This window comes from Triticum urartu, chromosome 3A, assembly GCF_056163025.1.
Source record: "Triticum urartu cultivar PI428250 chromosome 3A, HENAU_Tu73, whole genome shotgun sequence".
NCBI classification, from domain to species: domain Eukaryota; kingdom Viridiplantae; phylum Streptophyta; class Magnoliopsida; order Poales; family Poaceae; genus Triticum; species Triticum urartu.
The window spans coordinates 18915625-18938168 of NC_141875.1; the positions used below are offsets into that span (position 1 = coordinate 18915625).

The 22544-nt window shown below is 49.3% G+C and overlaps 2 protein-coding genes across 2 annotated transcripts; one reads left to right on the forward strand and one right to left on the reverse strand.

The window, feature by feature from the left end:
• Nucleotides 1–13913: 13913 nt before the first annotated feature.
• On the reverse strand, nucleotides 13914–16645 carry LOC147977922 (protein FAR1-RELATED SEQUENCE 5-like). The gene is made up of 5 exons (XM_087514591.1): nucleotides 16504–16645; nucleotides 16293–16406; nucleotides 16125–16200; nucleotides 15888–15963; nucleotides 13914–15380 (listed from the first exon to the last, which is right to left on the reverse strand). The coding sequence occupies exons 1-5, from the start codon at nucleotides 16643–16645 to the stop codon at nucleotides 13914–13916; spliced, it is 1875 nt and encodes a 624-aa protein (XP_087370717.1).
• Nucleotides 16646–17971: 1326 nt separating this feature from the next.
• LOC147977923 (uncharacterized) lies at nucleotides 17972–19172 on the forward strand. The gene is made up of 2 exons (XM_087514592.1): nucleotides 17972–18244; nucleotides 18342–19172. The coding sequence occupies exons 1-2, from the start codon at nucleotides 17972–17974 to the stop codon at nucleotides 19170–19172; spliced, it is 1104 nt and encodes a 367-aa protein (XP_087370718.1).
• Nucleotides 19173–22544: the final 3372 nt, after the last annotated feature.

Sequence of the window (22544 nt, forward strand, 5' to 3'; positions counted from 1 at the left end):
AGACCACCACGGCGGTGCCATCCGTGGATCGTCGCTGCCAGCCAGTTGAGGGCGGGACTGCGACTGCAAGTCTATTTCACATCGCTGGGCTCTTGCAAAGCTGCGCAACGTGCTAGTGCTGGGTCCGCCGGTTCCTCCCGCAGAGTACTACTGTACTATTTGGCTGCTTTGTAGGCAGCACGCAAAAAGCTAAGTTCATCATGCACACACGAACTTGGCCGAAAGAAAATTTTACATATACGAACTTGTGTCGCCGATCGATGCAGTCATCAATCTGTCATGCTTGCACATTTTTACTCCAGTACTAGGACCTTCTGTTTTCACTGGGGCACAAGAGGAGGAAACACAGAGATCAGGCGAAATATTTTTTGCCTCGTCAGATTCATAGCAGCAGGAGTAGCTCCGTCATTTACGTCAGTCTTGAATTCTTCCGGCGCGCTGATAAACGTGGACCCCTGACTCGTGGACCCCTTGACGCATTAATGAGTTCGATATTCGTGAGCTGCCCTCCTGCTCCAGCGGCCGCAATCACGCACTCGCAAGATCCTCCCGATCCACAACGATCATTGCGACCATCTGCAGCCGCTCCGAAATGATCATTGCAAAATCTAACACGGGGGGCAGAATTTACTACTCCTTCTCCCATTGCTTTTGGTGATCCCTACTCCGCGTTCCGGCCGGCGAGTTGAGCGCCAGCTCCAGCGCCGGCGCGCCGGCACACGCCAACACCCATGGCGCGCCGCTGGATCGGAGCGGGTGGTCCAGCTAGGCTAGAGGCTCGCTAGATCGGCATCGCCCGAAAGGCTCGCGCAGTTCCATGCACTGCGCTGGTCCAGCGCGAGCGGGCGACGAGGCCCGCGATCCACGACGAGAGCTACAGCGGCGCACAGTGAAGTGGTTAGCAGTCACCGCAGAGCCGGCCGGCAACGGCTGCCCGGCCAGGCCACCCGCCCGAGGGGAAAAGGCTCCACCCGGCGTCGCCTCGCTCGTCCGCTTGTGCTGGGATCACCTGGGGCGGCGACTGCTCCAGACTGAACTTATATTTTGGAACAATAAAATAATCCTGAAACAACTGAACTTATTTTTCCAAGAAGTAAACTTTGTTGTTAAATAACTGAAAGGGATGAGCTCAATTTTGAAACTATGAAAAATAGGCTCTGAAATAGCTGACATGGAGTAAAACATTTTCTAAAACAGTGAAATCTTTTCTTGAGTGACTGAATAATGTTTTGGAACGATGAAATCTTCTCTGAAATAACATTACTCATTTTTTGAAGAAAGAAAATGTTAAATTTGTTCTGAAATGGATGAAGTCTTTTAAAAACAATATGAAATCTTTTCTGGAATAAGTGAAGAGAATAGAACATCGAAATCTTCTCTGAAACAACTGAACTTGCTTTAAAAAAAGGGAACTATGTTGTTAAATAACTGAAAGGCTTGAAGCCGAGGATTTAGAAACTATGAAATATGTCTGAAAGAACTGAAATGGATGAAGTAATTTCTCTAACAGCCGTCCACTCTTGGTTTCTTTGAGACAGAGCACTAACGTAGCATAGGCCCCTGTTCCCCTGGGTCAGGAGAGGGTACGCGACGCGACTGCAGTTCCGTCCGGTGCATTAGACTTTGGGGCACGGCTGCGCGGGAGGCAGCAGGACCGCGGCACCACTCGCTGATCGTCGCTGCCGGTTCAGGGCGAGACTGGCCAAAACCGGCAGCTCCGTGTACTGGTAGTACGTACCATTTGGCCGAGTGGTAGCTTTCTTGTCAGCACCGTGCAGCTCATAGTGAACGGAAACGGATTTGTCCCGTGCTCGCTGTGTGTCTTGGGCTGAATCCACCGTGTCGGCTCGCTGATCGTTGGATGGCAACTCCACCGAAAAACAAGTTAAAAAGAGTGCGTGGGCAAGAATGAAAAACTTGCTGGCGAGATCGAATTGTTCGCCCGGACTGGAGCTTATGGTTCGGTGCTTTCGCAAACACCCACTGTACTGTGGGAGGAATACACTGTACCGTATAGTATCACTCCCACTCAGCAACACATGCGTCCCATGAATGGACCTGCCTCTGCGGATCCAACGGGAAAAAGCAACACATGCGTCCCATGAATGGACCTGCCTCTGCGGATCCAACGGGAAAAAGCAACACATGCTTCCCATGAATGGACCTGCCTCTGCGGATCCAACGGTAAAAACCAGACGTACCACATGACTCTGGAGCAAAGTAATGTTGCGTTTTCACCGGAGGAGCACACAAGAACCACGAAAGATCCGTCGATCTTTTTACGCGAGTGCTCCTGTTATTCCAGCTTTGCGGCGCCATGATAAGCGTGGACCCCTGACCGGCCGTCCGGCGACCGCTGCGAGCCGGCCCTCTGCACTTCGGCGGATCCAGGAATCGACGCATTGATTAGTTCGTTGTTCGTTAGCTACTCTGATCTAATAGTATCTACTCAGTGAGTACGGGCCTAGCGTCAGCAATCACTCAATAGCAAGATCCTCCCAATCCACCTCGTCCCTGTAAAAGATCTAACCGGAGGAATGATCATTGCGATCATTGCAATCATCTAGTGGAGTACACTCGCTTCTCCGGTTTGTTTGTTTTCAGTGATTGAATGGGCGACTCAAGCTTTTCATTTTGACAAATTTTCATGCTCCATGTCAATTGCGCTCCGGTGTGGTGGTAACTCAGTCCAAAGCTACTTACGTTACAGCGAACTAATGCGTTGGCGTCCGAGGCGTGCGTGGCATTTTGATTTTGTGTCGATCCAACAGCGGAAGTAGGCGGGCACTGCTGAAGTGCACCTGTTCCTCCCTCCACATGAGGCCCCCGGCGCCGTGTTGACAGCGGCGAGCCATACCTGGCTTTTTGGCAGGTAGACGAGGCACCAGCGATCTGGAGGCCCCCTGCCCGCCGTCCGAACGAAAGTTGCGCGCGAGTGCGTAGGGCAGTCTACACAGGCGGGTGGCCGTGCGTGCATGTCAACAAGCTCGTGACTTTCTCTCTCTCTCTCTCTCTCTCTCTCTCTCTCTCTCTCTCTACTTGGCTCATCATGCATGTGACTCTGCACGAATGGTAAAACATGATTAATACGTTCGTGGGAGTGCCGTCAAACATAGATTTTCTCTCACGTTCTTCCTTTTTTCTTTTTGCATGGGCGTAGTTTGGTCAATATGTCCATTTTGCCCAAAAGATACCGGATGTGTGCCACATCTTTTCACATAATATCTACAACTCCCTCCCCCCCGATCTATAATAAGTGTCGTACATTCTTACATAACTATCTACTACTCCCTCCGACCCATAACAAGTGTTGCCAAGGTCGAACGGATTATCCCCCTGGAGTCTTATGTTTGGTGCTCTCGCAAACAGCTACCGTAGGAGGAATCAGGAATGCGCCGTGTCACTCCTACTCAGCAACGCATGCTTCCCATCATCTCGGCGTGTGAACATTGTAGCGTTTCGTTTTCACCGGAGCACTAAGGAACACATGGAAATCTGATGATCTTTTTACACGAACATTTGCGGCGCCATGATAAACGTGGACCACTGACTGACTGACCACTGCAAGCCCTCTGCACTTTGCAGACGCAGTTGAGAAGGCCGGCAATCCAGGCATTATTTAGTTTGTTGTTCGTTAATTAACGACTCCTTTCTACTCAGTACAGACCTAGTAGCAAAGCAATCAGTCACAAAGATCCTCCTAACCCACCTCGTCTGAATAAAAGATCTAACATGGGGGCCTTCTCCCGATGCCTTCAGTGAATGGACACCATTTGCACCATCCCCAAGTTTTTTGTTTTGACATTTCATCCAGCTCCGTGCTCCGGCGAGTCGGGTGGACTCGCGGTAACAGGAAGACGGTAGATAGATCGCCGGCAGCGCCGCCGCGCGGGCACACGCATGTATAGCAGCACAATTATTGATGTGGTCGACACCAACACCCATGGCGCGCCGCTGGATCGGAGCGAGTGGTCCACAGAGCTAGAGGCCGCGTAGTTCCAGTTCCATGCACGGCACTGGTCCAAGTTCAAGGCGACTGGGCCGGCGGTGCACTGCGGTCCACAGCGTCGCACAGTGAAGTGGTTAATTAGCCGTCACTGCAAAGCCTGGCAACGGTGCCCGGCCAGGCCACCCGCCCGAGGGAAAAAGGCTCGACCCGGCGTCGTCTCGCTCGTCCGCTTGTGTTGGGGATCACCCGGAGTGGCCACTGTGCGTGCTAGCTGCCTCATCACCGTCCCCAGCGACCTCCAACACTTTGACACGATGCGACGCCGTCCTCCGGCGTCCCGCGGTGGCTCGGGGTCGGAGGGAGCTTTCAGTTGCCTGGAGCTTGAATCGTCATATTTACTTTGGTTACATTTTTTCTGGTTTCATTTGGAGGAGGATTTTGATGGTCTGCTGACGGTGTCTTGTGCATGATGAGGATTGCTTGCTCTGATTAGAATAGCCCTACTGCCGGATTATGGTGTGAGGCCGATCACGGATTTGTATTTTCGTGCGTCGATGTCATCTTTTGCAACTGTTATCCTACATTGGTTTCCCTGCCGAGGCATGTTGCTCTCTCTCGAAAGAATTACTTTTCAGTATTGCTATAATTCTCAATTATTAGCTCCCTGGGAAGAAAAAAAATTACTCCCTCTGTAAAAAAAATGGCGTTTAGATCACTGAGTAGCTCTAAGTGAACGTTGACGAGCAACTATCTAGCGTTGCGATTCGTTTGAAATTTATATTTTCCAAGACAAACACCACAATTTCCCAATTTCTTATACTACTCCATCCATCCCATGATATAAGACGTTATGCTAGCTTGCAAAAACGTCTTACATTATGGGACAGAGGGAGTAATAGATAAATAAATGAGTGAAATATGGTGGGCATTTTTTTTACTCGCATGAAAATTTGCGAAATCAAATGAGAATTAGAGGCAATACTTTTTGTCTTGTTTTGGATAAGTTCTTATAAAATGGTGGACCGTTTTCATATTTGTCCGAAGAAAATAGGAAAATGAACTCAGAATTAGTAATTCTCAATCCACTAAGACATACACACTCCCGATGTTTTTAAGAGTTGAGTTACTCTTCTTTTACTTTAACTACCATTTTTATCCGCTGGATCACAATCAAGCACCCACATGACCCATGCTTTTATGTAAAATTTAATCCACACACCCATGTCATGTATCTCAACTTGGGTGTCGCGAGTCCATCTTGTCGAACCTCCTCTGACCCTATCGGCTGGATATCTCTTCCATTCGTGGTGCTCCTCCTTGAGCTACCTGGCATCGTGCTGCCAAGGAGTCATCGCCCACATCTCCTCGCGCTAGTGAGCCTGTCCTCCCTGATCTTTTGCTCCTCTCCGGCCCCGGCCCTTCTAGGCCACCATTAGAAATTGACCTGTCAGAATTTGCGTGATATGGTACTAAAAAGTGAGATTTGATACAGAAATTTACATGTTTGAGAGATTCATGGTTTGAGAGATCTTTGAACATTGGTTTGTGAAATTCATGTATAGGTTTGTGTTTATTAAATGCATGCTCTGAAAGTGAAATCCAGGTTCTCAAAGTGACAATAAATATATGAAACTAGAAATTTCAAATTTTAAGCTGATGGAAACTGTTTTCTTGTAATGGTTCACTTTTTGAATGAATGAAATTAATGTAACTATTTGTTTCTAAAATAACTAAACTCAAATTTTAATGCAGTTAAACATGTTCTCAAATACTCTCTCCGTTACTTTATGTAAGGTGTGTTTTTTGGGGCACGGTGACCAAGCCACCAAATTATACATATATTAGGATGAACTTACCCTTGGCTAATTTGTTTGTTAGTGTCAAGTAAATCAGTTAGACCGGGAAAGGAAGAGATATAGGCAATCAGGAGAGAGGTATTTTCCTTCCTTTTTCTAGAAGGAGAGATACATGCAATCATACTAGAGATACTTTCCTTTTTCCTTGATAGCTAAAAGAGGGATTATGAGGAATTAAAAGAAATGCACCTTACATTGTGGAATTTTATCAAAAAAATAAATACACCTTACATAAAAGGAATGGAGAGAGTAATTGAAACTGAAATATGTTATAATTGAAAGTTGAAATCGCCTTTTTTATTAGTGAAATATGAATTTGAAATTGCTGAAATTGGAATATTTGAAACTGAAATAGTTTAAATGGATGAGCTCGTTTTTTGAAATAGTGAAATCTTTCCATGAGTAAGTGAAATCATTTGGAAGAGTCAACTAGACTTATTTTTGAAAAGGTGAAATATTTTTTAAAATAATTGAAAATGGATGAAGTCATTTTTTGAATATGAAATCTTATCTGGATTCAGTGAAATTATTTTGGAACAGTGAAATTTTCTCTGAAACAATTGGATATATATTTTGAAAAAGTGAAATATGGTCTGAAGTAATTGTAAGGGATGAACTCAATTGAATCTATGAAATATGTTCTGAAATTATAGAAAACATTGAATTCGTTTCTGAAATAGTGAAATCTTCTCCGAAATCATTTGAAAAGGGAAATATGTTCTCAAAATAATTGGAATAGATTAGCTCAATTTTTTAAATATGTTATGAAATAATTGAAATAAACGAACTCGTAAACTGAGACGGTCACGATATGTGTTTTGTGAATTTTTGAAACAGTCACTAGAAAATTATTGTTATAATCATTAAAATATTTTTTATTTTTGAAAAACTTATATTTTTTATATTTGATTGAAATACCAAAAGTCAGAATTCGTATACAAAGGCAATATACTACACAGTCCCGATCTGATGTATACGTATCCCATGAGGTGCAATTAGGGGAGGATATTTGGTTATAGGAAAGCTTCCATGCTCCCATGCTCCGTCGGCTCCCCATCCATTGGATCGTGGATCCAACGGCTGATTTCCAGGATTTTGTTGGAAGAGCGTAGGGTTTTATTTCTCCTTCCGAGATTGCAGACGTTAACAATAACGGTCGTGGGAATTACGGAGCCATCATTAGCGAGATCACGTCTAGAGCATCTTTATTTGATTGTAACTTCATGTTTGAAGATTGTGTTGTTAATTATAAAGCACATAGTTTAGTCAAGTTTGCTCTTTCGTTGGGTCTAGGATGTCACGTCTGGTTTGGCCAATCCCATGACCAGAATTGTACCCCACGCCATGTGGTTTTTGATGAATAAACTTGATTCTCCCCCCTTACAAAAAAGTAGAGCCAGAAGTGAAGACTGACTTGGCGAAAAGAAAAGCACTGAAGACTGAACAAAGCGAACGAGGCGGCGCCGCAACCGATGCAGATAGGAGACGCCGACGGGTCAGGCGAGTGCGCGCGACGCCACTGCAGTTCGGCGAGGTGTAGTGCAGTGCAGTAGACGTTGGGGCACAGCCGCACAGGCACGGCCACATGCGCGCAGGCAAGGACCGCGGCAACACTCGTTGATCGTCGCTGCCGGCCAGTTCCTCGAGACACTGCGCAACGTGCGGTACGGCCGAGCAGTAGCTTTCCTTGTCAGCAGCACGCATGCAGCTCAGCTAACGGAAACGGTTTTGTCCTCTGCTGCGTGTCTTTGGCTTAATCTACCGTGTCTGCTCGCTGGTCATTGGATAACGCAGACCAATAAACAAGTTAAAAATGCATCTGAAAAGTCCAACTTAAAAGTGCGTGTGCAAGTATGAAAAAGTTGTTGCCAAGATCGGACGAATTGTTCCGCTGGAGCTTACGGTTGGTGCTTTCGCAAACGCATACTGTAGGAGGAATACATTATACACTGTACCGTTGTATCCTGCTCCTACTCAGCGGCACATGATTCCCATCACCTCATCATCCCTTGAATGGACCTGCCTCTGCGGATCCAACAGTAAAAGCTGGACGTAGCACATGACTCTGGAGCAAAGTAATGTTGCGTTTTCACCGGGGGAGGAGCACGAAAGAAGCATGAAATATCTGTTGATCTTTTTACGTACGTGAGCGCTCCTGTTATTCCAAGCTTTGCGGCGCCATGATAAGCGTGGACCCCTGACCGGCCGGGTGACCGCTGGGAGCCGGCCCTCTGCACTTTGGCAGATCCAGTTGACACGGCTGGCAATCGACGCATGCATTAATTAGTTCCTTGTTCGTTAGCTACTAGTGCTCTGTACGGGCTTAGCGTCAGCAATCACTCAATAGCAAGATCCTCCCAATCCACCTCGTCGATCTAACCGGAAGAATGATCATTGCAAAATCTAACATGCATGCATGGGGCAACCAGAGCAGAATTATCATTGCAATCATCTAGCTAGTGGAGTGCACTCGCTCCTCGCTTCTCCCGTTTGTTTGTTTTCAGTGATTGAATGGGCGACATTTCCATCCCAAAGTTTTTCAGCTTGGACAAAGTTCATGCTCCATGTTAAAAATTGTGCTCCAGCGCGGTGGGTCGAATCTCTAGTGGAAGGTAGATGCGCGGCGCAGCGGCGCGTGGCCAATACTGTACGTAGTGTAGCGCGCGCACACACACACGATGCCCCCTGTACACTGAACACATCGCGCGCCAGTACAGAGCCCGGGACGGGCGGTCCACTGGTCCGAGCAACGAACGCGAACGCAGCCGGAAATCAGGGGTGCACTGCAGTCTGCAGTACTGGTGCTGCGTAGCTGAAAAGCGCCGCGCAAATCGATATATCCGTCGTGAAAGGTATATCTGATTTTGTTTGTTGGCACTGGGTCGGGAATAGGAGCCGTCGACCTCACGCCCTGCCCCTCCGGTCCGGCGCGCGAGTGCGTGGGGCAGTCTACAAAGACGGGTGACCGTGCGTGCATGTCAACATGCTATGCATCTGCATGAACTACCCTCTCTACTTGACTGTGCACCAATGGTAAAAGATGAATAATACATGCGTTGTGAGTGCCTTCAAATACAGATTCCTTCTGGCCTTCTTATTCTCTTTGCATTGGGCGAAGTTGGGTCAACACGTTCATTTTGCCCAAAAGTTACCGGATGTGTACCACATTTTCTAACATAATACCCCCCCTTAAGCAAACGTAAGACGTTATGCCGGGAGTATCTACTAGGGAGCATCTATTGGGAGAACATCATATGTTTCGGGCAATTTGGAGTTGAGCATGTAGGTGGATTGTACTGTACGTACATACTCCACACACACACGATGCGCCCCTACACACCATGCAGGGGGAGGAGGCCACCTCGCGGACTGGTCCTGTGCAACGCGAGCGGAGCAGGCGGTGACCGGCGATGCACTGCAGCTAGCACTGGTGCGCCTTAACTGAAAAGCGGCCCGTGATCCATGGCGAGAGACGGCAGCAGCAGTAGCAGCGCACAGTGAAGTGGTTATATAGATCAGCCACAGTGATTCAGCCCGAGCAGGCCGGCCACCTCTGCATCAGCAAAAGTGGTAGAAAAGGCACAAGGAGGCCTCGTGTGCTTGTCCCGTCTCGTCGATCAATCAGAGGAGGTGTTTGGTTCACGCTTTTGTAACGTGATTCGATAACGGTGGTAACGGATAGCGCTAAATCGTGTTTGTTTAGGTCGCTCCGTAATCGGATAACTCTGGCATCGATTCCCACCCTATTCAAAGTTGATTACGTTAGGTACCCGGCGTAATGGAATAACGGTACGGTCGTCTCTCTCCTCTCGCCGTCGATTTGTTCGTCCTCTTCCCCAACCCGCCATGCCACGAGCTTCAATCCCGCTGCCGACAAAAGTGCCCGCCTTGTACTCAACTCCATCTTCGCCCTCGTGCCCGACGAGCGCTACGGAGCGTTGCTCGCAGCCTCGCGCGCCCGACCGCCCAGGCATTCTTCCGCACCAAAACCGGCAAGCCCCCTCAGGCAACCAGCTACAACATCGACCTAGACAAGCATTCAGTAGCGTGTACACGACGAAGGCAATACGCCAATACGTATGTGCAGCTAGGCCATGACGACATCCAAGGTGTACTGCTTCCTTGGGTTCCAGCCGGCGTCAAATCAGCGACGTGTTCCAGATGTACGCCGGCGCCCACGGCGGAAACATGCTCGGGGAGGAGGCGCTCAGGAGATTTCTTCGACAGGTGCACGGGAAGGCAAGCGACGATCTTTGTGAACTAACATCTCCCGGTATTGATTAACGTTGCAGTTGAAGTAACCAAACAAATTGCGATTTTGGTCGATACCGTTTACAGTAACGCTGCTATCTGATTGCGATTGCGTTTGCGTTTCCTTTCCTAAACCAAACACCTCCAGAGTAGGTTGTGGTAGCTCTCCCGCCTCCTTCCATGGTTCGATTTCCAACCCCTTTGACACCATGCGTCGGCGTCCAAGATGTGCGCCTGTTCCTTCACATGTAGCTATATCGATCGACCTCTGCTTCCATGTTTCGTCGACGATGCATCGTAGGCGGGGCCGGAGTGAAGGGTGTGACCCATCGCCTAGCTTTTGGCGGGTAGACGAGGCAGGGATTCATGCAGATGCAGAGAGGCACAGGAACCGTGGACGGTCAGCTGGCCCGGGAATAGGAACCGTGGACGGAGCACTGCCCGTCCAAAACAGGCGCCCGACTTTGCGCCTAGAGACACATACACGGGTGGCCGTCCGGCCCATGCATTTGTGTTGGTGATTTTTTTTCACGTTCAGTTTTTCAACCAATTTCATTTCATTTCATTTCATTTCATCCGGTTTCCAGTCTTAAACCACTTTGAATGTTTTCAATTAATTCGTTTTTTAATTTCAATATTTTTACAAAACACTCAGAAACTAAAATAATGTTCATTAATTTGAAAATAATTCATGAATTATAAAAGTTATTCATGAGTTAAATAAAATATATTTATTTTTTTCAAAAGAAGATAAATATGTTCATGTATATATTTTTTTGAACTTAACATTTGTTTGCAAATATGGAAAAATATTTATGAACTTAAATAGGTTCATAAATTTAAGAAAATACTCATGGATTTAAAGTATGTCCCCAAACTACAAAACATGTTCATAAATATGAAAAATATTCGTGAATGAAAAATGGTAAAGAAAAAACAAAAAAGAGTACAAATCCCCATTCTATGGGTTTCTGGTGACGTTCAGCTTTCCCTAGTCCACATTGAGATGCTGGGCCTACACGTGCATTTTAGCCCAATGGTGTTCAGTCCTCCGTATGCACGAGCCCATACAAACACTTCCCTGACCGAAATTAGGCTCTGAAAGGTGTCACCTGAACCCTTCTGAGTTCCGAGTCAGGGCCTCCTCGCGCAGTTCCATGCGACTAGTCCTGGCCATGAGAAGCCCGGCCCGAACGGCCCGGCCCGAAAAAGCCTGACCCGACGCCGCTCCCGGGCCGGGCTCGGGCCTAGATTTTGAGCCTGAAGGCCGGGCCAGGCCTATTGTTTTCGCGTTTTCCTGAAAGACGGGCCGGGCTGGCCCGTAGCCCGACGGGCTTTTACGTGTTTGGGCCGGGCTGGCCCGTAGCCTGACGGGCTTTTACGTGTTTGAGCCGGGCTCAGGCCCAAAAAACAGGCCCGACGGCCGGGCCGTGCCGGCCTCGGGCCTGTTTTTTTTGCGCCGGGCTTGGCTAGGCCCGGCCCAAGGTATGGCCAGGTATACATGCGACACACTGGTCCAGTGCAAGTGCAACGCGAGTGGGGCCGGCGGTGAGGGGGCGGGTGGCCGGCGAGGCACTGCAGCTAGCACTGGTGCGCCATAACTGAAAAGCGGCCCGTGATCCATGGAGATGGCAGCAGTAGCAGCAACGCATAGTGAAGTGGTTAGGCCCTCCACTATGTAGGCCAAAAATGATGCCAAATACACTTTTGCTTCATTTGGCACTGGTGCCCTCCATTGTCCAGCCGGTGCCATAAAAAAGATTCTGGGAATCGGAGCAAGTAGCTGCTCCGGTGCCAAATCCACAAAGCAGTAAACAATTAGCTCCCTGGCCCACCGAAGGAAGTGAAGCAAACCAAAAACACTCACGTAAAGCAAGTAGTTGATGGATGGTTGAGTATTTTATTGGCCTCTTAGGTCCCGCTTTTTTCAAGGCTGCGAACACACATTGTGAGACCGGTGCCAAATAATATATTCAGGGCATCGCTGCCCAGCCAGCTATATTTTAATGGACTAGGAATCGACTAGTATCAGTCACAACAATTCAGCCACAACAATTCAGTACATAGTGGAAGGCCTTATAGTATCAGCCACAACAATTCAGCCCGGCCACCTTTGCAACAACGAAGGTGGAAGAAAAGGCACAAGCCGGCCTCGTGTGCTTGTCCAGTCTCATCAATCAGAGTAGGTTGTGGTAGCTCTACTGCTTCCGCCTCCTTCCATGGTTCAATTTCCAACACCTTTGACACGATGCGTCGGCGTCCAAGATACTAGTAGTATAAGTGGCTTTTGGTGGGTGAATACACAGCGGAAGTAGGCGTGCACTGCTGATGTGCGCCTATTCCTCTGCATGAGGTTCCGGCAGATATATCGATCGACCTCTGCATCCATGTTTCGTCGACGATGCGCGTCGGGGTCCCCATGCATGCATCGGAGGAGAGGCAAACATACTGGGCTATCTGGCTCGGGAATGGGAACCGTGGACGGACGTGGAATATGAAAAACTATTTATGAATTTAAGTATGTTCATAAATTTAAGAAAATACTCATGAATTTAAAGTATGTCCTCAAACTACAAAAAATGTTCATAAATACGAAAAATATTCACGAATGATAAACGGAAATGTTAACGCCCACACGTGTGGGCGTTCACCACCCCGACCACACGCAAGCATCACCGTTGGCAGGTCTGTGCACGAATCTTGGAACAATCTGGGCGGTTTTTTGCGCCACGTAGGACGAGGCGCGTGTGCGGTGTGCGAGGAGGTTCGCCCGCACGTTGGTTGCTACCCCGCGGTCAGCGGTTGCCATCTGAGTTGTGCGGTGGAACTGCAATGCGCCCGCACGCCACGCGTCGACCGCGGTTGACGTCAAACACGCCCCACGCCTCTGCCCCCTCTCCCTCGCGCTTCCATTTACTCACCCGCACCGCAGTTACTGGCAGAACCCACTCGCATTTCAAACCATCGAAGGAGAAGGCGAGGGGAGAAGGCGACGGCGGAGGCGGAAGAACCGACGGTGTTCGGGACCGTCGGTGGTGCTCGCCGGAACGGAGCGGCTCGCCGGAGCGCCTGCGGGTTGAAGGTACTGCTCGCTGCAACCCTCGCAAACCCTTCCTGCATTTCCTCCCCTTCCCTCCTTGTTCGATTTCTCGATCGAGATTCATAGAGATTCAGGCGATTCGTCGATGCGTCGGCGTTCCCGCCGGCGCCGAAGTCGTCTGCTAGCCGCTTTTGGTTGCACTGGTCAGTTTTGTCGCGGGCGCGGCGACGGCATCGTCGGCGTGGTTCTACCTGTTCGGAGGCACGCACTAGTCTTGCCTATGGATTGAGCAGGTGTCTCCCGGGTTGTTTTTGGTGCGCGTTGGTTCGATTTTGTGTTTGCAGTCAGTTCGTGGGAGAATTTTGAGGGTGAATTTGAAGTCGAGGTAGTTGCCATTGAACCCTAGATCTAGTTAGTTTGGTTTTGAAAATGCAGTATGAGGCGAACTTGATAGTTACATTAACTCCCTGAACAAATTTGATAGTTGCCACAGACGTGTTTCCCCTTGCGGCAACAAATTACTGAAATGACTGTGTTAGTTGCCACATGTAAGCTTTCTCACATGGCAACTATTTTTCATTCAATGACTGTGATAGTTGCCACACACACGCTCTTCCATGTGGCAAATAATTTTGCTGAAGTAATGTGATAGTTGCCACACACATGCTCTTTCTCCGTGTGGCAACTGAATTTTTTGTTGCAAAGCTGTGTACTGCTTGGCAAACTGTAGCAATGAGTTGCCAGGGCTGACGTACCGCTTCAAAACAGCATTGAACCCTTCGCTGCGCTGCGTAGTCTGCAGAAAGGGGAAGAAGCACTACATGAAGTAGGCCGGCACCCAGTACATTCGCTTCTCCCACAGGCTAACAAGAGTCTCGTTGTCTTGGACTTGATGTGTTTCAGTCATGGCCATCCAGCTCCTTTCAAACTCCTCCACCGTCAAGCTGTGGTCCACGCACAGCTCGAATGCCTTGTGAAGCTCTGGACGGTCAGCAAAGAACGGTCCTAGCGTCTCCTCAGCCTTCTTTATAATGTGCCACCTGCAGTGCCTGTGCACTGCCAACGGAAAGACCTCCTCTATGCCTGCACGCATGCTGAAATCTTGGTCTGTTATTATGTTCATCGGAGCAAGTCCATCCATGCACTCCAAGAAGGTCTTGAACAGCCAAACGTACCCATCCGTGTCTTCGTTCCGGACGAGCCCGCAGCCGAACTGCAACGACTGATTGTGGTTATTTATTCCTATGAACGGAGCGCATGGCATCTTGTACATATTGGTGAGGTACGTCGCGTCAAATGAAATGCAATCTCGGAAATGTTTGTAGGCTCTCCTTGCAGCACCATCCACCCAATACATGTTCCTGACACGGTCCTCATCGTCCAACCTTATCCTGTAGAAGAAATCTGGATCTTCCTTGGCTTTCGCATCGAAGTAGGCAATTGTGGCCTCTATGTCTGCCAACTTGCTCTCTCTACGGTACCTGGCCTGTAGGTTTGTGACGTCAGCTGGTATGTACGGCATGCTACTCAGAGTCCCCTTTTTGCTGTGGATGAGAGATAGTATCTGCACCATTCTTGATGGACCGACGTTACAATCATGTAGCAGCTTTACGAATTGCCTTTCGACGGGGGTGAACCCTCTGTGGGCGGTCAGAAATTTCACCAGGTCGAACTTCTTTATAAGTTGGTGGTTGTGCTCGTCAAAATATTCATTGACCACCCACTGTGCTCCATCTACGTTTAGCTTACACCGGACAGGGCACTCAGTCTTGAGAATGATACCTCTCTTTCGTTCCGGAACGACAGGCGCATCGCCTTTCCCCTTCTTGTTCCTCCGCGCCTTGTGGCACCTCATCTCACCTCTGCTATACTCGTTAGTTTTCTTAATTTTCCTATGGTACTCGGTGTTGACTGCAAATCCATGGAACTTTGCATATGTCTGGTAGTATTCCTTTGTTGCTTCGAATGATTCAAATCTCTGCCCAATGTACGGTGGCTGAGGTACCACGATCTCTGATTGCCCACCATCTTCATCCCCTTGTGCGTCGTCATCAGTTTCATCATTCACTTCAGTATCGGCGGCAGTCCCATCCACCTGAGTGTTGCCAGTGCTTGTGTTCAAAGGGGTGCTTGCCGGCATTGCTGGAATGATTGTCATTCCTGACTCTGACTCGAAATTGTTTGTGGCATGATTGTCTGCTGGCTGGTGGAATGCGTCTTCCGTGCGTTCAGAGCTCCCCGCAGTAGATGTTCCTGCGCCACTGTGCATTGTAGTTGTAGGTTCTGTAATAGGAAAAAACAGGTACGAGAGTAAGATTTTTGTGTTGGATAACATGTGTATCGCAACGGATCACACCATCTTCGAGTGATTTGGCATGACATCATTTCAGACAGCAAGCCGTGAGTCTACGTGTGGACATGTACGGCAGCTGTAGCTGTCCAGTCATGGCAGCTACTGTTCAACAAACATGGCAACTATTGTTTTGCCTACAAATAACTACAAATAGCAAATGTAGTGCTATTTTTTTTGGTTCAGATTTTTCCTTTTACCTTGTTGTGTTGTATTTGACCATCTTGTGTGGTCTGTGACACCATAATGACGTGCTCCACCTGCAATTTGTGAAGCTTGCCAGGAGACGTTTGCCGGGTCACCGCCAGTGTAATAACATGTAAGCATAGTAGTGGTTGGTCAATTCGTGGCAAATGCAGTTCGTGCTAGCACGGCAACTGCAGTTGCCCCTTACGTGGCAACCACAGTTTTTGCTTGCATGGCAGCTGAAGTTGCATCGGTATGGCAACCGTAGTTGTTCCTAGATGGCAACTGCAGTTCCCACGACATGGCAACTGCAGCTGTTCCTCCATGGCAACTGCAGGTGTGCAGGGATGGCAACAACAGTTGTCCATGGACGACAAGTGTTGTTTTTAATCCATGGCAATTGTAGATGTCCAGTCATGGCAACTTGTAGTTGTCAACTATGCTCCTTGTGCTAACTGAGCATCCGCAACTTCACTATTTTTATGGACTCACCTGTGTACGACGTCGATGGCAGGTACATGGGTGCTGCCTGATGCCACGTGTTGCATGAAGTCTCTGCATTTTTCACCTGTGATAACTCGTGAGTCCTTTTGCCATCTTTTTTTCATGTTCATTTTTAATGTCCACAGCAGTACGTGCTCTTTTTTCGTTTTGCATTACCTTGATTAGCCATACTAGCTAGTTGAAGTTGGCTGCCCGTACATTTGTCAGCGTTAGCGCCTTGTGACTGAACTTGCCACGGGGGACCCCTAAGAGTGTTCTGGTCATAAGAACCTGCATAAAAAATGACAGTGCACGACATAAGTAGAATGTCATCTTCATCGTCGCGAATATGGCAACTGTTCTCTTCATTGTTTAGCACGCATCATACCTACGCCCGCATACTGTTCTAGTAGTGGCAGCAACGGCCCCGCATAGATGAGCTGACTGTACTCTGATGCATCCAAAGGGGGCGTTTCTGGCCTTTGAGAACCCCAAGCATCAACGCCATCTTCGCGATTCATTCTTTCCATGTCTCGCTTCTTCCCGATGTGTTCTCAATCACTGGATGAACAAGAAGGCATCAACAATCCACAAAAAAATTTATCATTGTGCTGCTTGCATGTAGAAGTTAACACGTCAGTGTTATCACATTTTCATGCGTAGGCAACCAACATATCATGGCTAGTAGGACATGCACATCCACTATCTTTTCTAAAATCTGGGTGCTAGCTATCCGTTTGATTCGATGGCATCAGCCTCTACAATAGGATGGCAAGCAATAAGTTGACATGGTGGCAGTTGACGACAATGATAGGTGGCAATTGACGTTAGACACCAATGGCAATTAATTTTCACACCCCCCATTACTCCAAGTTTCTCAATTTTCTCTTCCTTTTTATGGATTCCTGCACATCCATTCATTTACCAACTACGTGCATCAATCTGGTGAGAACTTACGATTATCTCTAGCGTATTACATGGCAGATCTAGTGCATTCTGCTTGGCAATTGTGAAGACACACAACTTTATGTAGTGTTTTACCGCTGTAGGATGGATCTAGTTGCCAACTTCGTCGGTAATTTTGCAATTTTCTGCCCAGAAAGAAGGATGAGAAGCAGTAGGGAGATCGGGAGATTCACCTGCTTTTAGCTGGTCGTCTTTGGAGGGCATTGTTGGAGTGGGGGATGGTGGGGTGGGATGGGGTGGGGAGATAAGGGGTGTGGTTTGCGGTGGGAGCGCACTACGGATCTGCCTTGGTTGCCATGGCAACCAGAGATGGCCGGCGACGGAGGTCGGGGTTCGACAGGCGGGGGACGAGGGCAGCAGACGAGAGAGGGGACGAGGCCGGGAACGGCTGGGTCGTGCGGGCAGCGGGTCATCTGGCCCGGACGAGGCAGTGCGGGCGGGGTTGCCACACAGCGGACGTGCGGGCCGCGCTTTCATGCGTGCGGACGGGGTCGTGCGGGCGGGTTCCCGTCCATGCCACACGAGGCGTGCGGGCGGGTTCCCGTCCACGCCACACGTGTGGCAGTTAGCGCGACCCATGATAAATGATAGGAAAAAACAACCAAAAAGAGCACAAAACCCCAATTTATGGATTTCTGGGCCTACACGTGCATTTTAGCCCAATGAGCACATACGAACTCTTCCCTGACCAAAATTAGGCCCTGAAACGTGTCGCCTGAACCCTTTCCGATTCTGAGTCTCAGGCTGGTGGTGCGGTTGGAATCCGACTCGAGTCGTGTGTGTTGTGTTGTCATCCGGAAGCCCGACGAGATGTATGTAGCTATAAAGAATGGAACACGCGGCGGGGGCCAACACGAGAATTGTACGTAGACGAGAGATCCAAGACGACGATGGCGACGATCGGGTGGCCGGACCTCCCGCCCGAGCTGTTGGGCGACGTGCTCTCGCGCTTGCCGTCCTACCTCGAGCACGCCCGCGTCCGCGCCGTGTGCCGCTCCTGGCGCTCCAGCGCGCGGACGCAGCCGCCGCCGCCGCCGCTGCTCCCGTGGGCCGGCCTCCGCAACGGCACCTTCCTCGACCTGGCCGAGGGTGCGCTTGACCGTCTTCCCGTCCCAGAAGCCGACGTCGTCCGCCGGGTCTCCACAGGCCGCCTGCTGTTCCTAGTGCGCCGCGACGGGGCATGCTCCCCTGATGGACCCTCACTCCGGCGACGTGACCCCTCAGCACATCGAGCCCGAGTACCTCTGTGCCCACCTCCAGTTCAGCGACTTCTTACTAGTGCAGCCTCGCTCCTCCGGGGACACGACTGCCCCTCGACAGATCACCCGCCTTGTCGCCGATAGCATCCGCAAGGTGGTCGTGTCCGATGACCTCATCGCCGTTCTTATCAGGCGTTTGCACAAGCGCAATAATGTCAGCATCTACACTCGTGGCGGACCAATGCGCATGGCGTGGGCGCCCCCTCCTGAATTCCCCGGACGCGCCGTCGACATGGCACTCTTCAAAGGGAAGCTTTACGTGCTCGCGTCGGAAGTGCAGTGCCGCAGCTACGAGCTCCATGCCCTCGACATGGCCACCGGAGAATCAGTCCAATGCATACGTAGCAGCACGCCGCCAACAAGAGTCGACGAGGGCTACAAGCGCGTACGTGAAGTCTACCTGGTCTCCTCCGGTGACCGCCTGCTCATGGTCGAACACGCGATCGACCACATGACCTGTCGTCGTCGACAGACGTATTTGCCGTCACAATTTGAGGTCTTCGAGGCTTTCGACCTGGACCTGGGCGACGGTCGTGGACGGTGGAGGGAGGTTGACACGCTCATGGGACGCACCCTCTTCGTCAGCGAGGGATGCTCCGAGTCACTCCCGGCCAGCGGCATCGGCGCTAGAGAAGATTGCATCTACTTTATGAGCGAGCGTCCAAGGCTCGGCCCAAGGGCCAGGGACGCTACCATGACGGAGCTCGAATCGGGGATGTACAACATGAGAGATGGGACGACGGTAGCGCCGTTTCCACCGTTGGACATGGCGACGACAGAGTCGGTGGACGGTCCATGGTCTCCCACTTGGATTTTCCCACCGATGATTTGAGGTTTCGAGCTGGCGGTGGCAGGGAGCCAGGCGAGGTGAAAGCCACTAGTTTCAGAAGATTGAAGCTAAACTAGTGGTTGGGGCGCCATCCGGTGGCGCCGCCTGAGAGGAAGCTGGGCGGTGCCAGGTGGGAGGCACCCCTTCCATTTTACTTATCGACAAAAGTAACGAGCGAACGTTCGGACCTTGGCAATAGATCCGAACGATGCTCCAGGGCTTCACCTCCTTGTCACTCGCTTTTATTTTTTTTCTCAAAAAAGTGATCCTGCCGTTGAATTCGAACCTTCCACCTCTTGAGCGTGCTATCCTCAAGCTAACCATCCGACCTAATGCTGTTATGTGCTTAGCTCTGATCTGATTTGATATTCTTTTCTCTGTTTTTCTCGCGTACTTTGATTGAAGTGCAAAAACTATTGTGATGAGCAGGAATCGAATCGTGTACCTCTTAGGTAGATTACTCAGCATGTGAGCCACCTGACCTACATTCTTTCTCTTGAAATAATGAAACCAAATATGCTATTTAACTGGTTTACTCTTCTACGTTTGCACACAAACAACTTATTTCCGTTTCCCATTTTTTCGCACTTACGTACTATTTTTTACCCGAACCTAGTGAATCGATGAACCAACAACGCTCGTCCATTCACCCCTTTGAATTTTAGAAGTTATTTGGTGAATATATTGATTTTGGGAGCTTTGTTGAACATCTTGATTTGAGTTGCTATTTAATTCCATTGGCTGCTCTCTCGGTTGAGATAATGACGGAGCAGTCGCTCCATTACATGGGCCCGTCGCAGCCATCGCCGGCGCGTGTGAAGGAGGAGCTGTTGCCCCCACGCACGCCACCGCGTGAAGTACGAGCCGACGTCCCCGCTCCGACCTGTGAAGGAGGAGTCGGCCTCGCCCCGGCACAATCATGGCGTCCAGGTCAGACGCCACGTGAAGGAGGAGCCAGCCTCACCCCGGCACCACCGCGACATCTAGATTGGATGCCGAGTCAAGGACGAGTTGGCGTCCCCGCCACGCAGCCGGTACGGCCGCATGCACACGCCACCGCCACCGTCTCGCCGTCAAGGAGGAGTTTCCGCCCGCGATCAAGAAGGTGCGAGGCCGCTCCCTCCACTTGAAGGAAATATGCCCTAGAGGTAATAATAAAGTTATTATTTATTTCCTTATATCATGATAAATGTTTATTATTCATGCTAGAATTGTATTAACCGAAACATAATACATGTGTGAATACATAGACAAACAGAGTGTCACTAGTATGCCTCTACTTGACTAGCTCGTTAATCAAAGATGGTTATGTTTCCTAACCATGGACAAAGAGTTGTTATTTGATTAACGGGATCACATCATTAGTTGAATGATCTGATTGACATGACCCATTTCATTAGCTTAGCACCCGATCGTTTAGTATGTTGCTATTGCTTTCTTCATGACTTATACATGTTCCTATGACTATGAGATTATGCAACTCCCGTTTGCCGAAGGAACACTTTGTGTGCTACCAAACGTCACAACGTAACTGGGTGATTATAAAGGAGCTCTACAGGTGTCTCCAAAGGTACATGTTGGGTTGGCGTATTTCGAGATTAGGATTTGTCACTCCGAATATCGGAGAGGTATCTCTGGGCCCTCTCGGTAATGCACATCACTTAAGCCTTGCAAGCATTGCAACTAATGAGTTAGTTGCGGGATGATGTATTACGGAACGAGTAAAGAGACTTGCTGGTAACGAGATTGAACTAGGTATTGGATACCGACGATCGAATCTCGGGCAAGTAACATACCGATGACAAAGGGAACAGCGTATGTTGTTATGCGGTCTGACCGATAAAGATCTTCGTAGAATATGTAGGAGCCAATATGGGAATCCAGGTCCCGCTATTGGTTATTGACTGGAGACGTGTCTCGGTCATGTCTACATTGTTCTCGAACCGTAGGGTCCGCACGCTTAAGGTTTCAATGACAGTTATATTATGAGTTTATGAGTTTTGATGTACCGAAGGAGTTCGGAGTCCCGGATGAGATCGGGGACATGACGAGGAGTCCCGAAATGGTCGATACGTAAAGATCGATATATTGGACGACTATATTCGGACATCGGAAAGGTTCCGAGTGATTCGGGTATTTTTCGGAGTACCGGGTAGTTACGGGAGAAGCAATGGGCCTTGATGGGCTTTAGTGGGAAGAGGAGAAAGGGCCAAGGGGCTGCTGCGCCCCCCCCCTCTAGTCCGAATTGGACTAGGGAAAAGGGGGCCGGCCACCTTTCCTTCTCCTCCACTTCCTTCTCCCTTCCTCCCCTCTTGGTGGACTCCTACTAGGACCGGCCTCCTCCTCCTCCATCCTTTATATACTGAGGCAAGGGGCACCCCATGGACACACAAGTTGATCTTCATGATCGTTCCTTAGCCGTGTGCGGTGCCCCCTCCACCATATTCCACCTCGGTCATATTGTTGCAGTGCTTAGGCGAAGCCCTACGACGGTAGAACATCAAGATCGTCACCACGCCGTCGTGCTGACGGAACTCCTCCCCGACGCTTTGCTGGATCGAAGCCCGGGGATCGTCATCGAGCTGAACGTGTGCCAAGAACTCGGAAGTGCCGGAGTAACGGTGCTTGGATCGGTCGGATCGGGAAGACGTACGACTACTTCCTCTACGTTGCGTCAACGCTTCCGTTGTCGATCTACAAGGTACGTATATCACACTCTCCCCTCGTTGCTATGCATCACCATGATCTTGCGTGTGCGTAGGAAATTTTTTGAAATTACTACGTTCCCCAACAGTGGCATCCGAGCCTAGGTTTTATGTGTTGATGTTATATGCATGAGTAGAACACAAGTGAGTTGTGGGCGATATAAGTCATATTGCTTACCAGCATGTCATACTTTGGTTCGGCGGTATTGTTGGATGAAGCGGCCCGGACCGACATTACGCGTACGCGAGACCGGTTCTCCGGACGTGCTTTGCACATAGGTGGCTTACGGGTGACAGTTTCTCCAACTTTAGTTGAACCGAGTGTGGCTACGCCCGGTCCTTGCGAAGGTTAAAACAACACCAACTTGACAAACTATCGTTGTGGTTTTGATGCGTAGGTAAGATTGGTTCTTGCTTAAGCCCGTAGCAGCCACGTAAAACTTGCAACAACAAAGTAGAGGACGTCTAACTTGTTTTTGCAGGGCATGTTGTGATGTGATATGGTCAAAACGTGATGAGATATAAGTTGTTGTATGAGATGATCATGTTTTGTTAAAGTTATCGGCAACTGGCAAAAGCCTTATGGTTGTCTCTTTATTGCATAAGATGCAAGCGCCAAATAATTGCTTTACTTTATCGCTATGCGATAGCAATAGTTGCAAGAGCAATA

Excerpts from the sequence above, each read along its gene's own strand:
- LOC147977922 (XM_087514591.1), bottom strand. The coding sequence starts at position 16,645 with ATGGAAAGAATGAATCGCGAAGATGGCGTTGATGCTTGGGGTTCTCAA. Across the intron at positions 16,407-16,503 it reads AGAACAGTATGCGGGCGTAG|GTTCTTATGACCAGAACACT; the intron begins GTATGATGCGTG and ends TTTTTTATGCAG. Across the intron at positions 16,201-16,292 it reads AGCTAGTATGGCTAATCAAG|GTGAAAAATGCAGAGACTTC; the intron begins GTAATGCAAAAC and ends GAGTTATCACAG.
- LOC147977923 (XM_087514592.1), top strand. The coding sequence starts at position 17,972 with ATGGCGACGATCGGGTGGCCGGACCTCCCGCCCGAGCTGTTGGGCGAC. Across the intron at positions 18,245-18,341 it reads CAGGCCGCCTGCTGTTCCTA|TTCAGCGACTTCTTACTAGT; the intron begins GTGCGCCGCGAC and ends GCCCACCTCCAG.